Raw genomic sequence first — 22,277 nt, forward strand, 5'->3', positions numbered from 1 at the left:
GTGCAATAAACTCTCCTGTTTTGCGCTGGCTGAGAGTCACTCCGGTCTAGAGAACAGGGGGCATTATTTTCTCTGGGAGTGGAGGCCCTGGGAATCCGGAGCGAGTGGACTCCCTGAGGGGGCCCACGGCGAGAGACAGGTGCACTAAGGTTCAGAGAGGTGCAGTTCCAGGAGGTGGAGGGGCTTAACCCCCGAGAGAGAGTGGACCCCCGAGAAAGGCTGTCTCACTGAAGGGGGTTCCCCCCAGGGACCGCACGGGGCCACGAGTGGGCACGACCTGGAGGGCCGTGACAGTGTGGATGGCTCTGGCCTTGGCAGAGCGGGGAGGCTGGAATGTCAGGGGGGCTGCAGGTCGGGAGTGAGGGGCCTGGGCAGAGTGCGTGCATGGTGCCTTCCTGTGCCATGGCCTAACCAGAACAACGCTTAACGCCCACCAATCTATCGGACATGGTGCATCCCGGCACGGCTCAGCCCCGTACCTGACTCACATGACCCCTGCGAGAGAGGCGAGGATTAGCTCTGTTTTACGCTGGGGCACCTGAGATCACTCAGCGGCAGAGCCAGGATTACCCAGAGCTCCCCGTCCTGGAACCAGGAAGATTTAAAAAACCAACCAACCCGAGAGCCCCTTGCAGAGTGGCTTGGTCCAGGGCTGGGAGGATGCCCTGAGTGCCCAGGCAGCTCTCTGAATACCCAGGAAGCCAGTGTCCGTAGGCCCCCATGGCTCTGCCAGCCAACCCGGCTGCACTGGGAAGCCATTTTCCCCTGGCAGATCAGAGGGGCCAGCGCCACTCTCCGGCTGCTGGAGAGATTTTTAGGACCACTAAGCACTGAAATGAAGGCTGCTTTGCATGGCCTGCTGCCTCCTCCCCCGCCATCCCCTGCAGAGCCAGGCTACAATTAGGGTGAAAACCGGCCCTGACTCCTTGGAGGCGAGCGACTGAGGCAAATTACCCTGGAAATCGATTCCAATTGATCAGGCACGAGGAAAGCAATAACCACCCTGCATGCGGCACCGAATCAATGCGCCCTGTTACATGGCGGGAGCAGGGCTGGGAGGACAACCTGGGGGGGCAACGTGAGGAGCAACGGAGGGCAGGAGCGACAGGGCAGGTGCGCTTGAACTTGGCTAGAAGTATTGTCCCCCCACCTGCCTTTGGATTAGCCTGGCGGGATGGCTGACGGGGGGGCAGGCCTGCAGCAGCGTGAGCAGCTCTGGCTATGGGGCGTGGAGAAGGGGCGGAGCAGAGGTAATACAGTGCCGTGAGCCGCAGCACCAGGGCGGGGATGGGGAAACTGGGCATGGGCCTGGGGAGGGGGTCAAATCAAAGCAAAGGCACCCATCACGGTGGTAGCGAAGACACTGAGCTCAGAGCATGGCCCCTCCTCTTGGCCCTTTCCATTCCGTCACCCGGAGACACAACGCACACAGGGCCTGGCCACACTGCAGCTTAGCCCGGGCTGTGACTCGGGTTTGAGCCCAAGCGCCCCTTCTGTCCACACACAAATCGGTCTGACCCGGGGCAGCGAGCACTCGGGACACAGTCTTAGAATGGTGCTAGAGGGGCGGGCCAGAGCCTGAGTCCTGCTGTGACACAGGTCCAAGCCCTGTCATTTTGTAGTGTGGATGCAGCTCAAGCCACAGACGTGAGTCAGAAGGTCTGCGCACTGCAATTCGGACCCGTTAGTGCCGCTGTGAGACCCGGGCCCAGCAATGGCAAGCCCACGTTTACACTGCAGTGCGGACGCTCAAACACGGCTTGGAAACAGAGTCCACAAGCCTGGGTCCCACAGACTGAGGTTTACAATTCCAGCTGGTCTCCTTGGCCTGAGACTGTCTGCGTGGGCCTCCCAGCCGGACAGACCGGGGTGGCCACCGCTTACCTCTAATCAGAAACACCCGGCAGTACCAGCGGAGCCCACAGTCCGAAATGCACATGGCTAATCAGTGATCTGAGGGCACATTTCCCCCCTTCCCTGCCCCCACTGGGGAGCTGAAGTCCCAGGAGGAGGTGGGAAGGAGCGTGTGGGAAGCAGAGAGCTGTGATTGAAATGCCCTGGGAAGGAGGGGGTGATGGCTGGGGGGCAGGGAGAAAAGGCAATCTACACCTTTATCCCCCCTTGAAACACCCTGAGCCGTCTAACCATACGCCTTTGCAGCAAGGCAGGGAAGAGCGGGTTTGAACACCTGGTGGGTGGGAATACATGCGAATGCATGAGTGTCTGGATCCCCAAGCGCGTGAGAATCCCATGTCACAAGGAAAGCACGAGGGTGAAAGCAGCCTGCAGAGAGGGGGTGTTCACAATTCCTAGTGAGAAGGAATCCAGACCTCAGAGCAAAGCTGAGGCCCCCCAAGCAGGGGGAAAGGAAGGGGGCAGGGGCCACAAACCCACGTACAGAGCCCGATCCCACCGCCATATAGCACACAGAACTCCATTTAAAATCTATGCCTGAGCGACCCTGTGGTGGGACAGCTGCCCCACACAGGCAGAAGAAGGGTTAAAGCCGCCGTGGGGAGGCGGTGCAGAACCCAGGCAATCAGAAGAGGGTTTATTGAGCCAGCCAATAGGGAGAAGGCTCAGTGGAGCAGCCAATCCGGGCCAGTCTGGCCCATATAAAAAGGGCTGCTGGGCAGCCCAGGGGCAGTCTCTCCCTGGAGGCCAAGGGAGGAGGATGACTAGCTGCCCTGTAGGAGGGTTGAGAGAGGCAGCACCATGGACAGAGCAGTGCTGGGCAGGGGAGAGGGCGCTCCAGATGAGGGCTGCCAGACTCAGGCCCTGATACAAAGGCAGAGAAGGTGCTGGGGCTCTGAGGAAGTGGCCCCGGGGAAACAGATGGCAGAGTCGGAGGAGGGGCCGTATGTGGCTGCCGGCTATAGGGTCCCTGGGCTGGGACCCAGAGTAGCGAGTGGGCCTGGGTCCTGTCCCTGCCTTTGCCCCCCAAACTTGCCTCCGAGGGGAGTGTTGAGTCCCCCAGCAAGGGGGAGAGAAGGGAGTTGGGTACAACTGGAGGGCTGTGTCCAGAAGAGGATGCTGTGGTCTGGGGAGTGACGTGGGTCCTAGAGGTGGAGGCGAGAGTGCCGATGGGCGACACAACACTAGGTGAGGTGCTCTGGAGAAATGAGAGCTAATTCCCAGGATGGCCAGCAGGAGGCGTCGCGGTAGTGAGTCCTGCCCCGTTACAGACCCCCTGACCAGACCCCTGGACAGAGTCCTTTTGCATCTACTTTACAAATCGGAGCATTTTAGGGTGGCTGCCTGGCCCCACCGAGGTCAGAGGAAGCTTTGCTGTCTGTTGCAGATTGACAGGGTACCTCCAGTAATACACAAGTCCCATGAAGCGCTCCCTATGGAACTCCCACCATTCCCACCAGTTTGGATCTGGTCCATGCCATCTCTACTGAAACCTGGGCTGGATCCAGGTAGGGTTTGAGCTTGCTTTCAGAAGCCAGGCAGGCAGGGAACGCTGGTGGCCCCTCTGATTCACCCGTAAAATGGTCTGACACTAAACGCTCTGGGGGAGTTGAGAGGCCTGATTCACCCCCAATCAGTCCCCTGGGGAAGGTCTGTCTGTCTGGCTATCATCCATTTTTCATCAGCTCATCTTTAAAACACAGGCTTTGGGGGGGAGGGGCTGGTCCATGCAGGGGCACTGCCAACATTAGGGGGTTGGGGGCCTGGAGTAATCCGGGCTTCTACGGTGCCCTTCCTCTCATGATCTCTAAGGGACTGACAAGCTTCTATAAATGAGGTTGGTATTATCCCCTTCCTAGCAGTGGGGAAACTGAGGCACGGAGCGGTAAGTGACTTGGCTGACGTCACAGAGCGAGTCAGTGGCACAGGTGAGACCAGAATGCCAGTTTCCTGGATCCCATTCTCTGCTCGAGCTGCTAACCCCCTTGGCTGCTCTCTAACAGCCCTGCCTCTCCCGAGGCGGATCTGGAATCGAGTGTGGAGCTCCTTTAAAAAAAAAACGAAGGGAAATTTACTGAGAGTCCCTGCAGGGGAACGGGGAGTCCAGAACAGCCACACTAAACGCCACAAAAGCTGCTGATGGCAAGCAAATCCGGACTGGCTGTGTCTGAGGGGGAACTGAGGCATCCGGATTGCTGCTGGGAACTCAGCCGGATCAGCACCCCCCGAAGAGCTGACAGGATGTGCCGTATCTCGCCACGGCAGGGCAGGGCCTTGCATTGCTCTGCCTCCAGCCTGGTTAGCAGAGGCTGCCAGGCAGGCGAGGAAAAGACAAGAGGGATCAAAAGAGCAGAGATGACAGAGCAGGGGAGGGAGGAGGCGGGAGGGCTGGAGAGGACGCACACAGAGATGGAAAATCCATTCCCGACAGGGCCATTCCTTCCCCTAAGGACACTCTGACCGAGCGGAGTCACTAACCGGAGCCAGGCCGCTGTCCCTGTTCCAGTGCAAAGAAAAATGGGACCAACCAGGGGCTGGCTGCCTCTGCCCCGGATGCCAGCGGTGCTAGGACATGCTACAGACTCACAAGCATCTCTCACCAACCTCCAGCTGGCCTCAGGGGAGAGGGGGCAGCTTGTTGTTTCTATTACGGTAGCAACTCAGGTTTCCCGTGCGGGAGCCGGGCCCCATTGTGTCTGCGTGCGCACAAAGGCACCCCTGCCTCAGAGAGCTCCGAGTCGAAGCTGGGGACACAACGCAACGGGAATAAACAGGCCAAGCAGGGAGGGGTCAGCAGTCGCCGACCTCCTCAGGAGCGAAGGGAAGGTGTCCCAGCACAGCAGCGCTTGAAGCCTTTATAAGAGGGCATTTGGATCTAGCCAAGACCTTTGAAATCCCTTGTTCCAATGAGGCCCTCACAAGCATTCCTGGAGTTTAGCCTCACAGCGTTGCTAGCAGGTATTATGCCCATTTCACAGTGGGAGAACAGAGGCCCAGGGTCGATGAAGTGATATGCCCGAGGTCACAAGGAGAGGCAGTGAATTGATCCCAAGTTCCTGGCCAGGGCCCTACCCCCACGACCATCCTCTGCCCCTGCTGGCATGATCTTCCCGAGCACGGATGGGAGGCGTGGGAGAAGCAGACAAGCGAGTGACGGAGGCCGGCAGATAAGCGAGGGCATGAGGCGGCGATCGCATGGCAAGAAATGAAATGTGAAGAGCAGGGCAGGGTGAGGTGAGCAGTTAACGTCAAGGCAGGAAGCCAGCACTTGCAGGGAACGGGCGCCTGGAGAGGTCTCCTCCACAGCATGGCGGGCTTCCCCCCTCTGATGGGGAAGGTTGTTTTCCGCACCGGGTTAGGAGCGTTTCTTTTTTGTCCAAATGCACTTGGTGCAAATTTTTCAGGCCAGCTAATCACGTCCCCTAATCCACGGCCGTCAGCGCAGTCACGCTAACCGCTCACGCGCTGACAGCCGCCTGGCAGCAGCTTGACGAGGGGGCTCTGACCGCACAGCTGCACTTCATCAAAAGCAAATGCATCTGCAAGCAAGGACTAACAAATCTACGTACCCAGAGAGAGCTTAGGGCCAACGGAGCCAGCTTCTCTATTCCACTAGAGCCAGCCCTCTGGGTCTCAAGCCGGGCAAGGGGGGGGACTTGTGGTAAGGCACCGAATGAGGACACAGGAGATTTCGGTTCAGTTTCGTGGCTCTTCCAGACACTTCCCTTATGACCTTGGGCAAGTGACATTGGGGGAGGTTTGCAAGAGATCTCAGCTCCCAGGGAAACGCCAAAATAAGTGGGCAGGTTTGCAAGAGCTCAGCACGTCAGGAGCGGAGGAGCCCCTCTGACAACCTGACCAGCAGCGTCACGGCGGGTGGCGCTGGGTGCGGCGCTCTTACGGAAAACCTGGCCCTGATTTAGGTGCCCAGATGGGAGCCGAGCTCTTCTGAATATCTGGGCTCAAGGGTGCTCAGGCTGCTGTCTGAGCACTTGGAAATGCAGCCCGGGGTTCCTCTGACAACCTGGCCACTTGTCTCTGACCCCCCCCAGTGAGGATAAGTAGCTTTCCTTCCTCTCACCCTTTCTCTAGTGAGACCGTACGCTCCTTGGGGCAGGAACTGCCTCTTATGACGTGTCTATGCAGCACCCTGCACAACGGGGCCCTGATCTCAGTTGGGCTCTTCTAGGCCCTACCATAATACAAATAATGAGATGAGGAAACAGCATCGCTCAGTGGCTAGGGCACGGGGCTTGGAGACTGGGCGAGCTCTGCTACTGCCTTGCTACGTGACCCTGGGAAGTCACTTCACTGCTGGGTACCTCTGTTTCTCCATCAGTAAAATGGGGAGTGGAGGGAGGGCAGGAGAGGCCTGGTTTTAGATGGGGGATGAGCTCGGCACTGGTACAGAAAGGAGTGGGCAGAACTGGCTCCGGTTTATAGGGGGGAGCCGGCAGGTTGGGGTGGCTTTGCTGCCTACATGATATTATACTGGGATGATTTAGTTGGGGATTGGTCCTGCTTTGAGCAGGGGGTTGGACTAGATGACCTCCTGAGGAGGTCGGCGATCGCACAGCAAGAAATTCAATGTGAAAGGCAGGGCATGGCGAGCTGAAGAAGGGGCTTAACGTCAAGACAGGAAGCCAGCACTCGTAGGGAGGCGAGTCTAAATGGTGATGGAGATAGCGCTGGGGAACCATGGAGGTGATGGTCTCCCCCCGCCCTCCTCCAGACATACACCCGCTTCAGGAACGCCTTGCAGACAGGTTTTTCCCCCTCGTGTCCCCGATGCCGCAACGCCACCTTGCCATGCAACTCTATGACCCGTTGCAATGGCCATCAAAAGTGGTGACCCCTCCTGGGCCAGTCTGACCCCCTTCACCGAGAGCAATCCATGATGGAACCCATGGGAACTTTCCCACGGGTGCAGACATTGCTTGCTATCCATTATGCACACCAGCCAGCTGTCTGGAGCAGCCAGCAAGCCTGAAGAACTGCTCTAGGATCAATGCACTCTCGCGCACGCTCTCAGATACTAGCGAAAAGCCTGTCCTGGTGGCATGTAGCCCTTGAGCTCGCAAAGGGCTCCTATGAACAACGCTGCTACCAAAAGCAGATCTTGTCCCTCCTTATATCTGCCATCCCTGATGAGCAGCTCTTAACGAGAGGGGACAACGGCTCCTTCCAGCATTTAATAACCCTCGCTGCAGGGGACAGCAGAGGGGAAGGTGCCTGATTAGAAGCTAAAACCAAACCGAATCCACCTGGCTCTGGACCCGCGTCCTTCCCCCCCAGCTACAATTAGAAGCTGTCCAGCCAGCTAGGTTTATCCAAGCAAAAGAAGGACAAAGGCAACTGCGCCTGCCTCCCCCTTACTCGCCTAGCAGAGCAGTAGACGCCCCAGGACAGAGCCAGCCCCGTTTGGAATCGCACGTGGTACGATCTTTGCTGCTATCTGCTGGCTCTGAGCTCACCTTGGGCTGTCAGTTTCACCTGGGCGCTTCCAGAGGCCTCCTCCCCCACAGCCGAGCTTTCCCCAGAACTTCCTCTGCCCCCAGCCCCACGAAATGTAACTTTGCTGCAGGCCGAGGAAAGGTTAAAAACCGGGGAGTGTTTAGTCTTGAGAAAAGACGACGGAAGGGCGCCGTGATACCATCCTGCCGCTGTGTCAAGGGCTGGGGACTGCGCTCAGTGGTTCTGCATGTCCACTACACAAACCTCAGCGACGCTTTGGAGGAAGTGCCGCAGGGATGCATGGGGCTGAAGAGGAACCAGGAGACGGCTCCCGGGCAAGACTCCAAACTGTGCGACAAACACACACGCCTTTCGTCGCATATGTTTAAACCAAATTAAATATGGTTTTACTAATCGCCTGATATTTAAAGCAACACGCCATCTCTGTCAAGTTAAATCTAAGGAGACATCTCGAGGTCCATTAGCTGTTTATGTTAATTAACGACAGGAGCGGTTCATTATTAAACATGAATTCATGGGAAGCGACCAGCGAGGTGGACTGTCACAAACCTGATTACATGGGCACTGACCTCGATCAAGTGCATGCCCGGGAATCGGGCGGCGTTTAACCACACGGCGATTGTCACGTTCAATCGACATCCGGATCCTCAGCCTTGGAGAAAGTCAGGTGGGAGGGCACGAGCCGGCCTTCCTCGCCGGTCAATGCAGGAGGGAGCCAGTCCAGAAGCCAGGCTCCCGCCGGACTCCAGTCCCCTTTCCCGTCGTCGAGCTAGAGACGGGGGATCTGCCAGGCTGGCCCGGGTGTTTGCGAGGTTGTCTCCATGGCTGCCGGTTGCTGCCCCACTTTCCCTGCCAGAGTCCATGGCATGCTTCCGACTCCCGGCCAGCCCTTCTGCTCACATCCTCTCCTTGCCCAGGAACTTTTCCCCTCTGCCCCGTTAGATTCCCCTGCTGCGTCTCTTTCTCCCGGTCGTTTCAAAGCTCCCTCTGTTTCTTTGGGTATTTTTTTTTTCCTTCTCAAATGTCAGCGTGTTCCGTCGAACGAGTCACGCGGACTGGATGCCAGGCGTCCAGGCACACCCATGCCCTGGCCTCCCGCTGCCTGCGTGCCCACAGCCTCGCCACCCCCTGGCCAACAGCGAGGAGCTCTGTGCGCTAGGAACGGGAGCGCGGTTACCCAGGCGGCGCTGATTGCATTCAAGGCAGGCTCTGTGCTCTTAAAGACACAGTCCCCGCAGGCCTGCAGAACCCTGCTCTCCAGCTGAGCTCCAGTCTGGCCCCTCGGGAGACAGGTCTGGGGAGGGGCAGTGGGGCTGGGGGGAGAAGTGCCCTGTTCTCCCGCTCTGTCACAGCCGTGCAAAGCTCCTCTCTCTCCCTCACACGCTTGGCGTGGGCAGGCCCAGCCGGAAACCCCTGCTCCAAACAAGGGCAAGGGCAGATCCTGACCCGGCCTTCGTGGCGTGACCCCCTCCCAGGCTGAAACAATTCACTGCAGAGATCAGGGCCAAGAAGCTGCCCGTGAGCCCTGGGGGCTGAGTCTCACGAGGCTGCCGTGCTGGGGGAGCTCCCATTGCTAGGGGCCGCCGGCCCTCCATGGTTCTGCAGCTGTGCGTGCTGTCACGGGCTGAGTCTTGCCACTGCATGTGCTGGAGGTGGCAGAAGGGATAATCCTACACCCAGGCTCATGGCAACCTGATGCGCTTCCTCCACAGCCTGCCTCTGCCCCCCCCCCGGAGGGAAGTGAACGACAATACTTTGCCCGCAGCAGATCCCAGCTGAAATCTCAAAGCACTTCCCAAATATTAATCCTCAGGTCACTCCTCGGGGGGGGGGGGGGGGGAGGGGATTATCCCCATTGTCCAGATGGGAAAACTGAGGCATAGAGAAAGTGACTTGGCCAAGGTCAGACAGTAGATCAGTGGCAGAGCCGGGAATAGAAACCCTGGAGTCCCGTCGTCTAGTCAGTTCCCTATTCACTTGAACTCGCTGCCTCCCCTGTACAAACTAACTATCTCCCCCTCTCACACTCATTCAATTCACATCCTACCACACCAGGATTTTTCTCTCTATTGACATTACAGGGATGTCCAGAGGCGCGAGCTGTGCTCAGCATCCCATTGTGCTAGGGGCTGTACAAACACACAAGAAACAGTCCCCGTCCCACAGACCTTACAGTCTAAACAGACACAACCACAGGGTGAGAGAAAGGAAGGATCATTATCCCCATTTTACAGTGGGGGAAACTGAGGCACGGAGACTCAGTGACTCGCCCTGGGGGCAAAGGCAGGCATTGAACCTCCATTTCCCAAGGACCAGCCCTGCCCCATAACCACAAGACCATTTTTCCCCTCGAGAGCCCTTTTCCCCCAAAGCAAGCCGGGTCCAATTCTCTTACACCATGGCTCTGCCCTGCACAGGAGAACCAGACTGGCCCTTCACCACAACAAGGTTACAGCCCCCCAACCATGCCCGTTCCCCGATACACCCCTCAACAAACCAGTTTCCCTATTCTCCCCATCCCCCAACAAACCTGGCTACTTTTCCCAGGGCCGCTATCTCTCCCCGGGGCCTTTCCAGACAGGCCTGTTAAGTGACAAGTGGCCCCTTTCCACAGGTTGGGCCACGTCCTCTGCGTTTGCTCATGCACTTTCTGCTGTATCTGTTGGGTGGCAGGCAGAGAACGCTGAGCCCCCACCCAGGGGCATTGCAGGTGCCCAGCACTGTCATCATATCAAGTCCCCAAACTGCGGTTGCTACCCTTTGTGGCCACCGCAGGTCCCCGCCGCTTTTGGGCACAGTTAGCCTGGCCGGATCCCAGCTCGGATCCCGGCGTTCTGCCTCACTAACCCTCTCGCTCCCCATAGTTTCAGCTCAGTGCAGTATCCTTCATGTACTGCCCTGAAGTGCGTTCCCCTGGGGTGTTAATCAGCTGCTGTGCTCCACACCCGAGGCGGCTGCATGTCAGCGGCAGGTGAACTAGGCCAGGCCCGACAAGATGGAAGCCTTAGGAGCTGGGACTCCTGGGTTCTGTTCCCAGCGCTGCTCCTCACTTGCCTTCAGCAAGTGATTTAAAGGCCTCTTGGGGCCTTTCCCCCCTCTGCAAACTGGTGGTAACGCTCAGAGGTCCATTGGAGGACTTGGTGAATTCACCTTTGTGACGTGCTCCTTGGAGGACCGAGCCTTTGGTCTCGCTCAGCCCTCCCACCAAGCAGGCCCAACTCGCGGGGCTGAAACTGCTCTGCTGGGTTATCAGAGTACCAAGTCCCGAGGCCCTTATTAGGTACGTCTACATGGCAAGCAGCAGCGAGCCCCAGAGGGAGCCCAGGTCCACAGACTTGGGTCTGCTATGCAGACGGGCGGGCTGGGGCTCTGTAGCTGAGGGAGCGGGGTGGGCTTCACAGCCCGAGGTCCAGTCCCAGACGCAACATCTACGCGGCTTTTCTTTGCGTCGCATTGCAGGCCCCTGAGCCCAGCTCTGTGGACCCGGCTCTGAGACCTGCTGCAGGCTGTAGACATGCCCGCTGTGTCTTTGAATGAGGCCCAGTCCCCAGGGAGGTTCTGCTGGAGTCAAGGCAGCAGGATCGGCGCTCTGACCGCCAAAGCACCCTGGGATCCTTGGGGGGCCACCACGCATTATCAAGCTGTTCTCACATCATTCTGTGGGCTCTGCAGAAAAATGGGGAGGCGAAGCACGCGGGTGGGGACGGAGTGACAGGCAGGCAACGCCACCTGCTTGTTGGCTCTGCCGTCCGTTCAGCAGACGCCTCGGTGCCAAGGACAGATGGCGGAGGGCATAGCCCTTCATCGGAATGCCCACAGGCCCAGGGCTCTGCGGGGATCTTCTTGTTCTGGAGTGGCCCCAACTCACAAATGGATGGAGCGCGCACCACAGACGTGGGCACGGCCAGGACGGCCCCCAGGGTTACATCCAGGGCCAGCGACCCCCGGGCTGCTCTGGCTCACCCAGGAGAAGCACATTCAGTCTCTCCAGGCCAGGTCGGCCGGCCGTGGGGGGCTTCGGAGTTTAGTGTGGGGGAGAGGAGCAGGGTAATGAGGACCCTGGAGGAGCCAAAGCAAACTGCTGGTTCCCCAGGCCCCACTTGCCCAACACCAGCTAATCACCCCTTTTCCTGCCCCCCTGCAAATGCCCTCCAGTCGCAGACACGTCCAAGCAGAGTGCACGGGTCCGGGTGGCGCTGTGCTGAGGATTGGGGCCGGCCAGGGCAGGGCAGACGGCTGCCCAGAGTCAGTGCCAATTCCCTTTGCCAAGCTGGGCAACGGGGCCAGATCATGCCCGACACATCTGGAAACGGTGGAGGTGCAGCAGCAGGCCTGGGAGAGCTGTGAGCACCAGGCAGCAAGACCAGGGTAGCCTCCCTGGCATGGAGTCCAGAGCCCAACGGCAGGCAGGCGGGCAGGCGGGCTCCCAGCCTGAGCCAGGCTCTGCTCCCATTGGCACTGCCAAGCTCCTCCACATACCGAGGGAGGGGGAGAGGGAATGACTCCCATGCGCCCTTGTGAATTCTGTGAACTCCACGACTTGTCTGCTCCTCCTCTCGCACCGTGGGCATGCTCTGCCCCCACCATGTGCCCTGTCCTCCCCCACGAGGGTGTGTCCCCCCCCCCACCAGGCCTCCCTGCCTCCCCCCACACGTTCACAACCCCGCCACTGAGGGGCTCTCCCCATTCAACCGGATCGGAATGGCCACAAGCCTTGGGAGCGTTTGAATTGGATCAGAACTCAGCAGCCTGGCCCCATCTCTGCCTGAACCGGGGAGGGCACCCAGCCCATCCAACCCCACCCCTCCACTGCCCATCTCAACCCCCGGTGCTTCAGGCCATTCTACTTATGGGCACAGGACCCCTTGCCTGGGAGGGGGAAACACGCCCAGGGAGCAGAGCTGGGTGGGGAGCTTCTGGAGAAGGTAGATCTCTAGGGCTGGTGGGCTGGGGCGCACGGGCAGGACCGTAGCTGCTCCCCGGGGGTGAGAAGACGCTTGTTCGACTAATCCCCGTCTTGCATTCAGGCCTGTCAGCGCCAAGGCTCCCAAAGCGCTTTGCAAACCGGGCGCAGAAACATCTCGTCCCCTGCCACAGAAGCGCAGTCACCAGCCCCACTCCTGGCAGCAGCCCAGGGACGTGGCAGGCCGGACCTGACGTAGTCCCTGGGGTCTGACGAGATCACAGCAGGAGGGTCTTTCGACACCAGGGTCTCCTCCCCTTCTCCCCGGATCGCCTGGGAAATCTCCACAGCCCCCCGTAGCAGCGGGGGGGGAGCTGCTCAGTGATGTTAAGTGAATTAAAATAATCATCATCATTAATAAAATCCAGCCAAAGACCCGAGCAGCAGCAGCAGCGACTCCAGCAGAGCACAGAAGCCACATGCCCACGCTCGCACACACACTTCACGCAGGCGAAGGAACAGACACGAGTCGAATGACGACCCGCTGAAAGGATCAAATCGCCGGATGAAAACGAAGCGGCCTCAGCATCTCTCTAAAAACCAGTTTGCGCGGATTTAAAACCCGCCGAAGGGCCCGTTGCTGATCAGCTAGCCGGGAGCCGATTAAACAGCCTCTGTTCAGACAGCGCTCACCTGCTCGGAGGTGGCCTTTTAACGTGGTTTGGTTCTGCTTCCCTTTACCGTGTCCGCCTCTCACTTCCCTGTCCAAGCCCTGCCCCGGGGGAAAGGGGGAGGCTGCCAGTTCAGTGGCGAATGTGGCAGGGTTTGCACACTCCCTGTGTGCACCCGACCGCGTGGCGTGCACTGAAAGACAATCCACGGCAGAGAAATCCACAGATAACAGGCTTACGATTCTGCGGCCACTTTTGCTTCTCTCTGTAGCCTTCTACCTCCGTCTCACTCTCCCTGGTGTGCTGTTAGCCGGCTCCCCATTCCCCCCTCACTCGATAACCTCTGTCTCCTCTTTCCCACCCCTCTGCGTCTGCACCCCGCGGACGGTGGAAGCAGAGGGGCATGCTGCTGTGGCTGGAAATCTATCCCTGTGTTTCTAGGCCTGGGCAGAGGTCTGGCAAACCAGCCCCTTTCCCCTAACCCCCTCCTCAGCTTTCTGACTCAGGGCAAAGCCTGAGACAATCGGCGGAGTTAAAACGACCTCCAAAAGAAGCCTGGCTCGCTTTGCACCCGGGGGGCGTGCTGCCGAGCTGTGCACAGAGGTGCTGTTCGCAGAACCTGCTCTGGAAGGATCAGGCACGCTCATCTCAGGGGAAAAGCCAGGCCACATTGGTAGAACTGTATCCTGAATCCTATCCTACAACTCCGCTCTTAGCCTAGATTGTCACCTAGAGAACCCAGGGCTGAAATGAGTGAGTTGCACTTTATAGCAGAGTGCCTTTCCGCCAGAGACCTCAAGGTGAGCTGCACGTTAGGTGGGAAAAACAAGGCTCAAAGAGCTATTTGCCCGAGACCAGCCAGCGTCTCAGTGGGAATAGAACCCAGGAGTCCTGACTCCAAGCCCCCACCTTCTCGCCTTGCTGAACTCAGCGGCGTTTGAAATCAGTGACCCTCGTGTGGGAATCGTGTAGTCACCAGTTGCGGTGCTAGCTGAACGCTTGTTAGACTGTACGCTCTCTGGGGCAGGGATGTCTCTTCTCTGTACAGCGCCTAGCACAAGCGGGCCCTGTTCTCCGCCGGTCCCTAGCCAATACCGTAATGACCAGGATTAGTAGCAATAAGAGAGCGTCTGCATCGCGCCTGCCATACAATTACTCCACACACGGTCCTCACCCGACCACTCCTGCTTCCATCCGGACAATGTCCTGAGCCGTGCTGCCGGTCAGACTACTGAACTCTGTAAGCAGCGGGGACTCGTGCTGAGCGAGGGGGGAAGGAAAAAGGAAGGGGGATCCCTGCCTTCTAGAGAGGAACGGTGCCAGGTGTAGAACTGAACAGCTCGAAGGCTTTGAACTGCAATCGTGGTTTCACTGCCAGGGGACCCAAACCAGCACGGGGATGAGTCATTGTTGGCACAGACAATGGCAGCGTTTCTAATATCCGCCAACCCCCATTTCAGTGCAGGGTCTGGCTTAGCCGAGGACTCCGCGGGACACAGGCGGTTTCCCCTTCTCCTTGGTGAGGCAGCATGATCATGTAGTCAGGGTGCTGGGCTGGGAAGCCAGACAGTTGGGGTCTCTTCCCAGCTTGCCTTCTTATGTGTATTGAGCAAGTCGTTTTCCCTCCCCTCTTTGTCTCTCTCGTCTCTTAAGGGCCCGGCCTGTCTCTCGCAATGCATTTGTACAGTGACTATTATGGGCTGCATTTCAGAAGTGCCCAGAGGACCTGGTAGAGATCAGGGCCTCAGCATGAACGCGTAGGAAGAGGCAGCCCCTGCCCTGACGAGCTTACAGATGAGACGCCCCCCTTCCAGCCCACTAGACTAACGTGGGGGAAGCCGCCAGGACAACACACTGCAGAGCTGAGGCTCTGTCCCTGAGACTCCACACCGCAGCTGGAGTTCCTAGGTGTTACAGTAAAGGATCTACGCCATCATGTGCCAGCAATGCCCCTCTGCCATGTGCATTGGCCGAACCAGACAGTCTCTACGCAATAGAATCCATGGACACAAATCAGACGTCAGGAATCATAACATTCAAAAACCAGTCGGAGAACACTTCCATCTCCCTGGACACTCAATAACAGACCTCAAAGTGGCAATTCTTCCACAAAAAAACTTCAAACACAGACTCCAACGAGAAACTGCAGAACAGGAATTAATTTGCAAACTGGACACCATCAAATTAGGCCTGAATAAAGACTGAGAGTGGATGGGTCACTACAAAAACTAAAAATTTCCCCCTACTGTTACTCGCACCTTCTTGTCAACTGTTTGAAATGGGCCACCCGGATTATCACTACAAAAGTGATTTTCCTCCTGTTGATAATAGCTCACTTCCACTTTAATTGAATTGTCTCGTTAGAACTGACCCCCGCACTTGGTAAGGCAACTCCCATCTTTTCATGTACTGTGTATATATATTCTGCCTACTGTATTTTCCACTCCATGCATCTGATGAAGTGGGTTCTAGCTCACGAAAGCTTATGCCTGAATAAATGTGTTAGTCTCTAAGGTGCCACAAGGACTCCTCGTTGTTTTTGTAAAGGAACTGTAGAAGCAGATGTTGGCCGTTACCAGCCCTGCTGGGCCAGTGTCTATTGCAGGACAGCAAATCTTAGGCTCTTCTCCATCTCCAACCTGTGGGGCCGCCCCATGGTCTAGCACTTAGTGCCCAGGGGATGGAAGCTGGGGCTTTCCACAGGCGCCTTCGAAACTCAGCTGGCTTATGATACAACCTCCGGCGACTCGCTCAACCTCCGTGTGCCCTAGTCTCACCCTAGCTAGAAACCTGGGTCAGACCCTGCCCGCCCCGCAGCATAGGCACCTCACTAGAAACCAAATGCAGCCTCCGAGCTAGGGAAGGGAGCACAGGAGGCTGCCTGTGGGGTGGGGCTCACCCTCATGCAACTCCTCCTCCCACCATCGCTTTTTGACTGTCAAATTCCTCCTGTCCGGTTGCTTCCTCCGCCTCATTGGCTTCATCATCCTTCCCACACCATCGGCTGCCAGCAGGCACGGGGATTACCTGGAAGCGTCTCTGGGCCCACTGCTTCCCCTGGAGTCCTGCTCTCTTCCCCCGGACACGCTTCCAGAGCCAGACCCTTCCCAGAGACTAGCATCTTCTGGGTCGCTTACAAGGCGCCACCATGCAGCGAAGTCCTCTGCTTATTGATTTCTCTGAGCAGTGACCTGCTTTCCTCTCCGCAGATGGAGGGGGGTGCAGTGCTTGGGGGGGGGGATAAAGAGACTGGAAGTGAAGCTGATGGTTGCTGGGGGGAGGATGGGGAATGGTGGAAGGAGGAGGATGAAGGGAGGGGAATTTCATGGCGGGGGGAGAGATACAGGGGCGGAGACAAGGCCCTTTGCAATGTGTCTCTCCTCTGTTACGTGGCCCTGGGGGCCGGTGTAGCTTCTGGAGCAGTTCACACCTGTCCTGCGGTCCCTTTGCACTGGCCTAGCTGGTGTATAGGAACTGCCAGGCAACAGCAGGCTTAACTTTAACCTCCGTAAAGAGAACAATCAGCGTCCTGCGCTCCTTACGGATATGTCGCTGGCTCCACCCTGCGTCCTGCCCGGCTGCACACGCCTGGGGGCCAGGCTCTGCCGCTTCCTGTGTTTGGAGAGCAAAGGCCTCTGCTGGAGGATTCCCTCTCACGGTGGCCGGAGGTCTCTCCCGAACTCAGCTGTCTCCCAGCAGTCCTGGCTGCCGCTCTGGGATACGCGAAGAGGGATTTTACAGCTAACGGGCTGGCTGAGTGTCCATCGAAGAGAGCTCCTCCCCCGCCCCTCATGTATCACACGCTCCATTCAGGGTAGAGGCCAGGTTACTCAGCCCACTAACAATTGTATTTTGAGAGCATCGTCCAAGTTGCTCTCATGTCTCACGTTAATATCTGAGCACCCCGCGATCTTTAACACATTGACTGATGGGAGGCAAGGAGGTGCTGTTATCCCCATTCTACAGATGGGAAACCGAGGCAGGGAGAGACTAAGCGGCTTGCTCGAGGCCACATGTGACGTCTGTAGCAGAGCCGGGAACTGAATGCAGGTCTCCCAGATCCACCCTGGTCCCCTAACCACTGGACTAACCTTTCGGCCTGACTGGCAGCGCTGAAAATCAAAACCCTGCAGTTACCCACAGAGCAGGTACAACACAGGCAGCACCAGGGCTGGCTTCTGCCTGCCAACATGCCTCCGTTCTGAGCACCTTTAGGAGTCATTTCAGCCTCCATGGCTCAGTCAGTCCATGCCCTCTCCAGGGACGCTGCCAGCCAGAGTGGGTGACAAACTGCCCTGAGAACTTCCAACTTCTTGCCTTAGAGATCCCTGGGAACAGCTGAGAACGCTACCCTAGAACAAAATGAGAACTCCCCCCAAGCTACCCCTTGCGGGCGCTTGTTGGCTGGGTAGCCATCTAGACAAGGGACATCGTTATGGTATCGCTTGTGTTCTAGTCGTGCGTACAGATGTCAACCGTCATCAGACTGCTGGCACTAACCCTGCTTAACGCCATGTGCGGACACGCTTATTCTGGGTGTTCCAGTTTAGCTTAACTCGCCTTCCCATCCCCATTTTACAGATGGGGAACAGGCCCCCAGAGATCTAGTGGGACCTGCCCAAGGGCACACAGGGCGTTGGTGGCAGAATTAGGAAATGAACGCAGATCTCCAGAGCCCACGTGCCGCGCCGTAACCACATGACCACCCGGTCTGTCAGCCTTGGCACCCACCCCAGCTCTGCCCACCTCGCTAGCATGGCTATGCCGACTGGTGCGGGGCAGCGAGGGGGAGGGGCTGCTGTGAGGGGGCACATCTTTCCGGCTCCCAGAGGGATGGCAAAGCCACCGCTTCCTGCAAACCTGCTATGGAGCTGGCAGGGAGGTAAAGAGAAAACATCCCACCAAGATGCTAGACGCTTGGGACCGAGCTGAAACAAGCCCCTCCTGGCTTGCACAGGGGCCATTAAAGAACATCTGAGATGAGGCAGTCAGCGGGGTGGAAAGAAGCGAGAAACAGCCCATCTTCCGTGCACACAGCAAGCCTGTTCTTTCGGCGACGTTTTGCCCTAGCCGGGGACACGGTCAGCCTGGGAGATGAGCCATGTGCAAACAAGGTGGTCTCCTGGGAGAGGCCGGTAAAAAGCAGCAAACCCATCAGGGTTCCCTCTCTGCATTTGCACTTGCATTACCAGACACGGCTTTGCTCTCAGCCTCAATCCAAAGGGCTTGTTCCAGACGGCGGCGGACTCTAAACGCCCTGCATCTCTGGGGCGCAAGGGAGAATGGTGTACAATACCTTTCGCTTTGCTCGTGGGGAACGGGGAGCCATTCTTGGTAACTGGATGGTGTTAGCTGGTCGGGATCAGCTGATCCGGGGCTTCCTTTGGATGCTGAAGAAACAAGTCCACCCCCCGCCCCTCAGCTCAACTCTCCGGCTTGGGCCCCCTCTCACAGCGTTGGCAGGTAGGAGTAACGCTACCTTTCCTGGCAATGTAGGCTAGAGGACAGGGCTCCTGCCTGGAGCGGATTCAGGACCCCTGGCTTGCTGCCTGACCTTGGGAAAGTCACTTCGTCTCTCTCTGTTTCCTTCCCCTTTGTCTGTTTCAACTGTGAGCGCAAGGGCTGGTTCTCACCACGTGTCCGCACAGCCCCTCGCACAAGGAGGCTGCAATCGGAGTTGGGCCTCTGGGTACCACTGCAATATAAAGGCCATCTCGTTATATTTCCTCAGCATCTCTTGTACACTCTTCAAGGCAAGAGATGTGCCTTCGTTTGTGATCACACAGCGCCTACCATCGGGCTCCGCCCAGAGTTGCAGGTGCTCCACACCACTCAGGATACACAGCGGATTGGCTGATGTATGTTGGTGTGTATGAGGCACCAAGAGCACCCTGCATGTTACCGAAACTGGAGTCAGGGACCCTCTTCTCCCACAATGAAGTGCAGCTACCTCTGGGGTAGAACACAGCTGCCATTCAGCAGTGCACAGCAACGGTCGGTTAATAGCTCCAGCAGCGGAGAATAACCACCAGATCCCATTGAAACTGCCGAGGAAGTTTAGGAAGGCAGAAAAGAATTAGCCAAGAGCGCTGGAGTCAAGCCCCTTACTCTCGGGAAGTGGGCCCAAGGAGGTTCTGGGCTCGTGTATCGAATGCAGAACGCTCCAGGGAGCTGATTCTCAGCATCCCGGGTGGAAGGGAAAGGCGTGGGCTGGAATCCATTTCCCTGGGGCAGGGCCTGGTGCTCAAAGCATCGGTGCCCCGGTGACCACATGACACCAACAGGTGGCCTTTCACGGCTCACACCCGTGCAGCTGAGCCACCAACTGGCCTGAGAAAGGCTTTTTCCTTTATCAGCGTCCCCTGGGGAGTGGCAAGATGAGAGTGCCGCTAACCAGGACAGCCGGGAGCCGATGGGAAATGAGACAGGTGGTATCTCACTGGGAAAGGCGCTTTCTCTTTGCTGTGGTGTGAATTCCCCTCCTGGTGCTCAGGCTTGGGTGAAGCTCGAAAACCCCATTAATATCAATTACCGGACCACGCAAGGCAACGTCTTCATGCGAGTTCTGCCTCCAGACTGCAGAGGCAGGACATTCCCCTGCGGACCCAAAGGGATTGTGATTGCTCCAGCTTGTCTTGAAAGAGAACAAAGAGATTCAAGGTTGAGAACTAGCCTTCCCTAGAGCCTGGCTGGCCAAATGAGGGGACTCCAGGAGAGGTAAGAGGCCTGCCTGTGCTAAGAGCACCTATTCCCTTAGGAAAGGGATGTGCCTAGAATACAGATTTCAGCCCCAGTTCTGGGCTGGGGTGCAGTCCCTGTATACCTGCTGCCACGACCCTGCTCAGCCCCCCACTGCTGGCACAACGGCCCTACACCATCTCTTCCCCAGCAGCCAGGGGGTAGGGTTGTGCCGGGGGTGGAGTGTCTGGACTACATTGCTTTGCCTGCTCTGGTGCTAGCTTTGTAGGGAGATGAGGTAGGAAACCAAAGTTGGAGCCGTTCCCAAGGCACCGAACCTCTGGTGCCTCCTCCCCCCCGGGCTGTGCTGTTCCAGAGGTAGAACTCGGTATCCGGGTGTTCAGTTCTGGGCATCCCCAAAGCAGGTTGACGGGAGCGAATCCACTAAAGCAAAACACATATTGATGGGGCTGAGGGGACTGAATTATGGAGGCAAGACTCAAACGGGAGAAATTCTGGCCCCACTGATTTCAGTGGGGCTTGGATTTCCCACTGAGGCCCCAGCGGTTACCAGTATGTCTTGATTCAATGGTCACGAGGAAGGCAGACATAATGCGTCCAGGGTGTAAAACGGCAGGAAGGGCAGCAGTTTTCAGTGAGACAACGGGGGTAAATCTTTAGAACCTGGGGGACCCAGGCGGATCAACTTGCTAATGGCAAGATCAGTCCGCCAGGGAACAGCGTAGGGTCAGTGGAAGATGACCCATCGCTTGGGACGCATGGAAGAAGACTGGCCAAACACCTGAACAGGAACAATCCTGCATCGGGTGCCAGACGGACTAACGGATCTATGGACAATAAGGCCTTTTCCATCTCAGCGATCTACAATACTCTGGAACCAACAGGATTAGCTCCTCTGGGAAACAGTCAGGAAGTGAGACTAAGCCCAATAAAGCCATGAAGCCCCTTTCAATGTTGTATGGCCAAATGGCTCTCCATCCATAGACGGGGGTCTATGTCATTTCCTATGCTACCGAGATGGCTGAAGGCTGACCGTGCTCTATGACTCTAAAGTTCAGCAGTGCCGTGGAGACGCAAAGCCCGCTCTACCAGCAGCTCGGTGTCTTTGGCAGAGGAAAAGGATCTGTGGGAGAGAGAAATCCAGGCTACGTTGCCGCTCCAAACGAGTAGGATGACGGCAACATCTGCCAAGGCTAGCATTGGCAGGGAGAGCTGGCAGGGCCTGCTGTTGTATCTGAATTGACAGTCATCAATTGGAGCTGGGACTTGCCAACTGGATACGGGTGGTGGGTGGGGTGAGCTCATGGAACCATCCAGAGCACATGCTCCAGCTCCCCTCTCCGCACAGATTGAGAGCCAATAGGCTCGCCGTCCCCCGCTGCCCCACAAACCTCCTGTAGCAAGAAAGGATCCGGCAGCTAAAGATGTCCGGTAAGACTTGTGTGTGCACTCAGGACTAAGCGAGTGACCAGGCAGCTCCCAGAACCTGGGTCGCACGCCCTCTGAGGAGCGGGAGTTTCCTTCTCAAACAGACAGCAGGGAATCCAACGCCAGCCGGGGGATGTAACCTGGGGGAGTCCTCTCCTTAGCAACACAATTCAGGCTGCGCTTGGAGCTGCATCCCGGCCCTGAGCTGCAGAAACCTGCCCTGAGGGCCGGATCTGCCTCCCACTGACGCCAACGCAACGTTCCCATTGACTTCAACGGTACAAGATCACGCCTTCTGTGACCACTGTCTATTATGCTGACCAATATTGTCCCATTGTTACCTTGTACTCCCCTATTAGACGGTCTTGTCTCTTGACTTACACTTAGATTGTAGAGCAGGGGTAGGCAACCTATGGCACGTGAGCTGATTTTCAGTGGCACTCACACTGTCCAGGTCCTGGCCACCGGTCCAGGGGGCTCTGCATTTTAATTTTAAATGAAGCTTCTTAAACATTTTAAAAACCTTATTTACTTTACATACAACAATAGTTTAGTTATATATTATAGACTTATAGAAAGAGACCTTCTAAAAACGTTAAACTGTATGACTGGCACGCGAACGCTTAAATTAGAGTGAATAAACGAAGACTCGGCACACCACTGCTGACAGGCTGCCGACCCCTGTTGTAGAGACAAGGTGGGTGAGGTGATATCTTGTATTGGACAAGGTGGGTGAGGTCATATCTTGTGTTGGTGAAAGAGACAAGCTTTTGAGCGCCACAGAGCTCTTCAGGTCTGGGAAAGGTTCTCTCTTGCAGCGTGTGTTAACTCCTTATGCTTAACCATCCTGTGTTCAGCTGTGACACTCTGGGTACCTTTCGCAGACCAGAAGAGGAGCTCAGTGTGGCTCGAACGCTTGTCTCTCTCACCAACAGGAGTTGGTCCAATAAAAGGTAGGACGTCACCCACCTTGTCTCTCTCCTATCCTGGGACTGACACAGCTACAGCACCACTTAGATTGTAAACGCTCTGGGGTGGGGAGGGGACTGTCTTTCTGTTCTGTATTTGTACAGCACCTAGCACAACGGGGTTCTGGTTCATCACTGCAGCTCCCAGGAGTGACAATACAAATAATAATGAATAATCGGTGGCTCACAGTCTGTAGAAGTTATGCCACGGATATCCGT

At 57.1% G+C, this 22,277-nt stretch overlaps 1 protein-coding gene across 6 annotated transcripts in view; it reads right to left on the minus strand.

Annotated features, from left to right (window-relative positions):
- The window catches only part of SRCIN1 (SRC kinase signaling inhibitor 1), a 186,465-nt gene that overhangs the window by 113,941 nt on the left and 50,247 nt on the right, over positions 1-22,277 (minus strand). For 3 of the 6 annotated variants that reach the window (XM_054014407.1, XM_054014408.1, XM_054014410.1), the window contains exon 1: positions 7,959-8,025. The exons of 2 other annotated variants lie outside the window; for them this stretch is intronic. Coding sequence is in view for 1 of the 4 variants with exons in the window: in XM_054014401.1 (XP_053870376.1) it covers positions 7,959-8,028 (70 nt within the window). In the remaining 3 variants the exon portion in view is untranslated. Of the gene's footprint in view, positions 1-7,958; positions 8,029-22,277 lie in introns of those variants that run through there. One more of the 6 variants, XM_054014401.1, reaches the window with a different exon arrangement.

This window comes from Malaclemys terrapin, chromosome 25, assembly GCF_027887155.1.
Source record: "Malaclemys terrapin pileata isolate rMalTer1 chromosome 25, rMalTer1.hap1, whole genome shotgun sequence".
In the NCBI taxonomy this organism is placed as follows: Eukaryota; Metazoa; Chordata; order Testudines; family Emydidae; genus Malaclemys; species Malaclemys terrapin.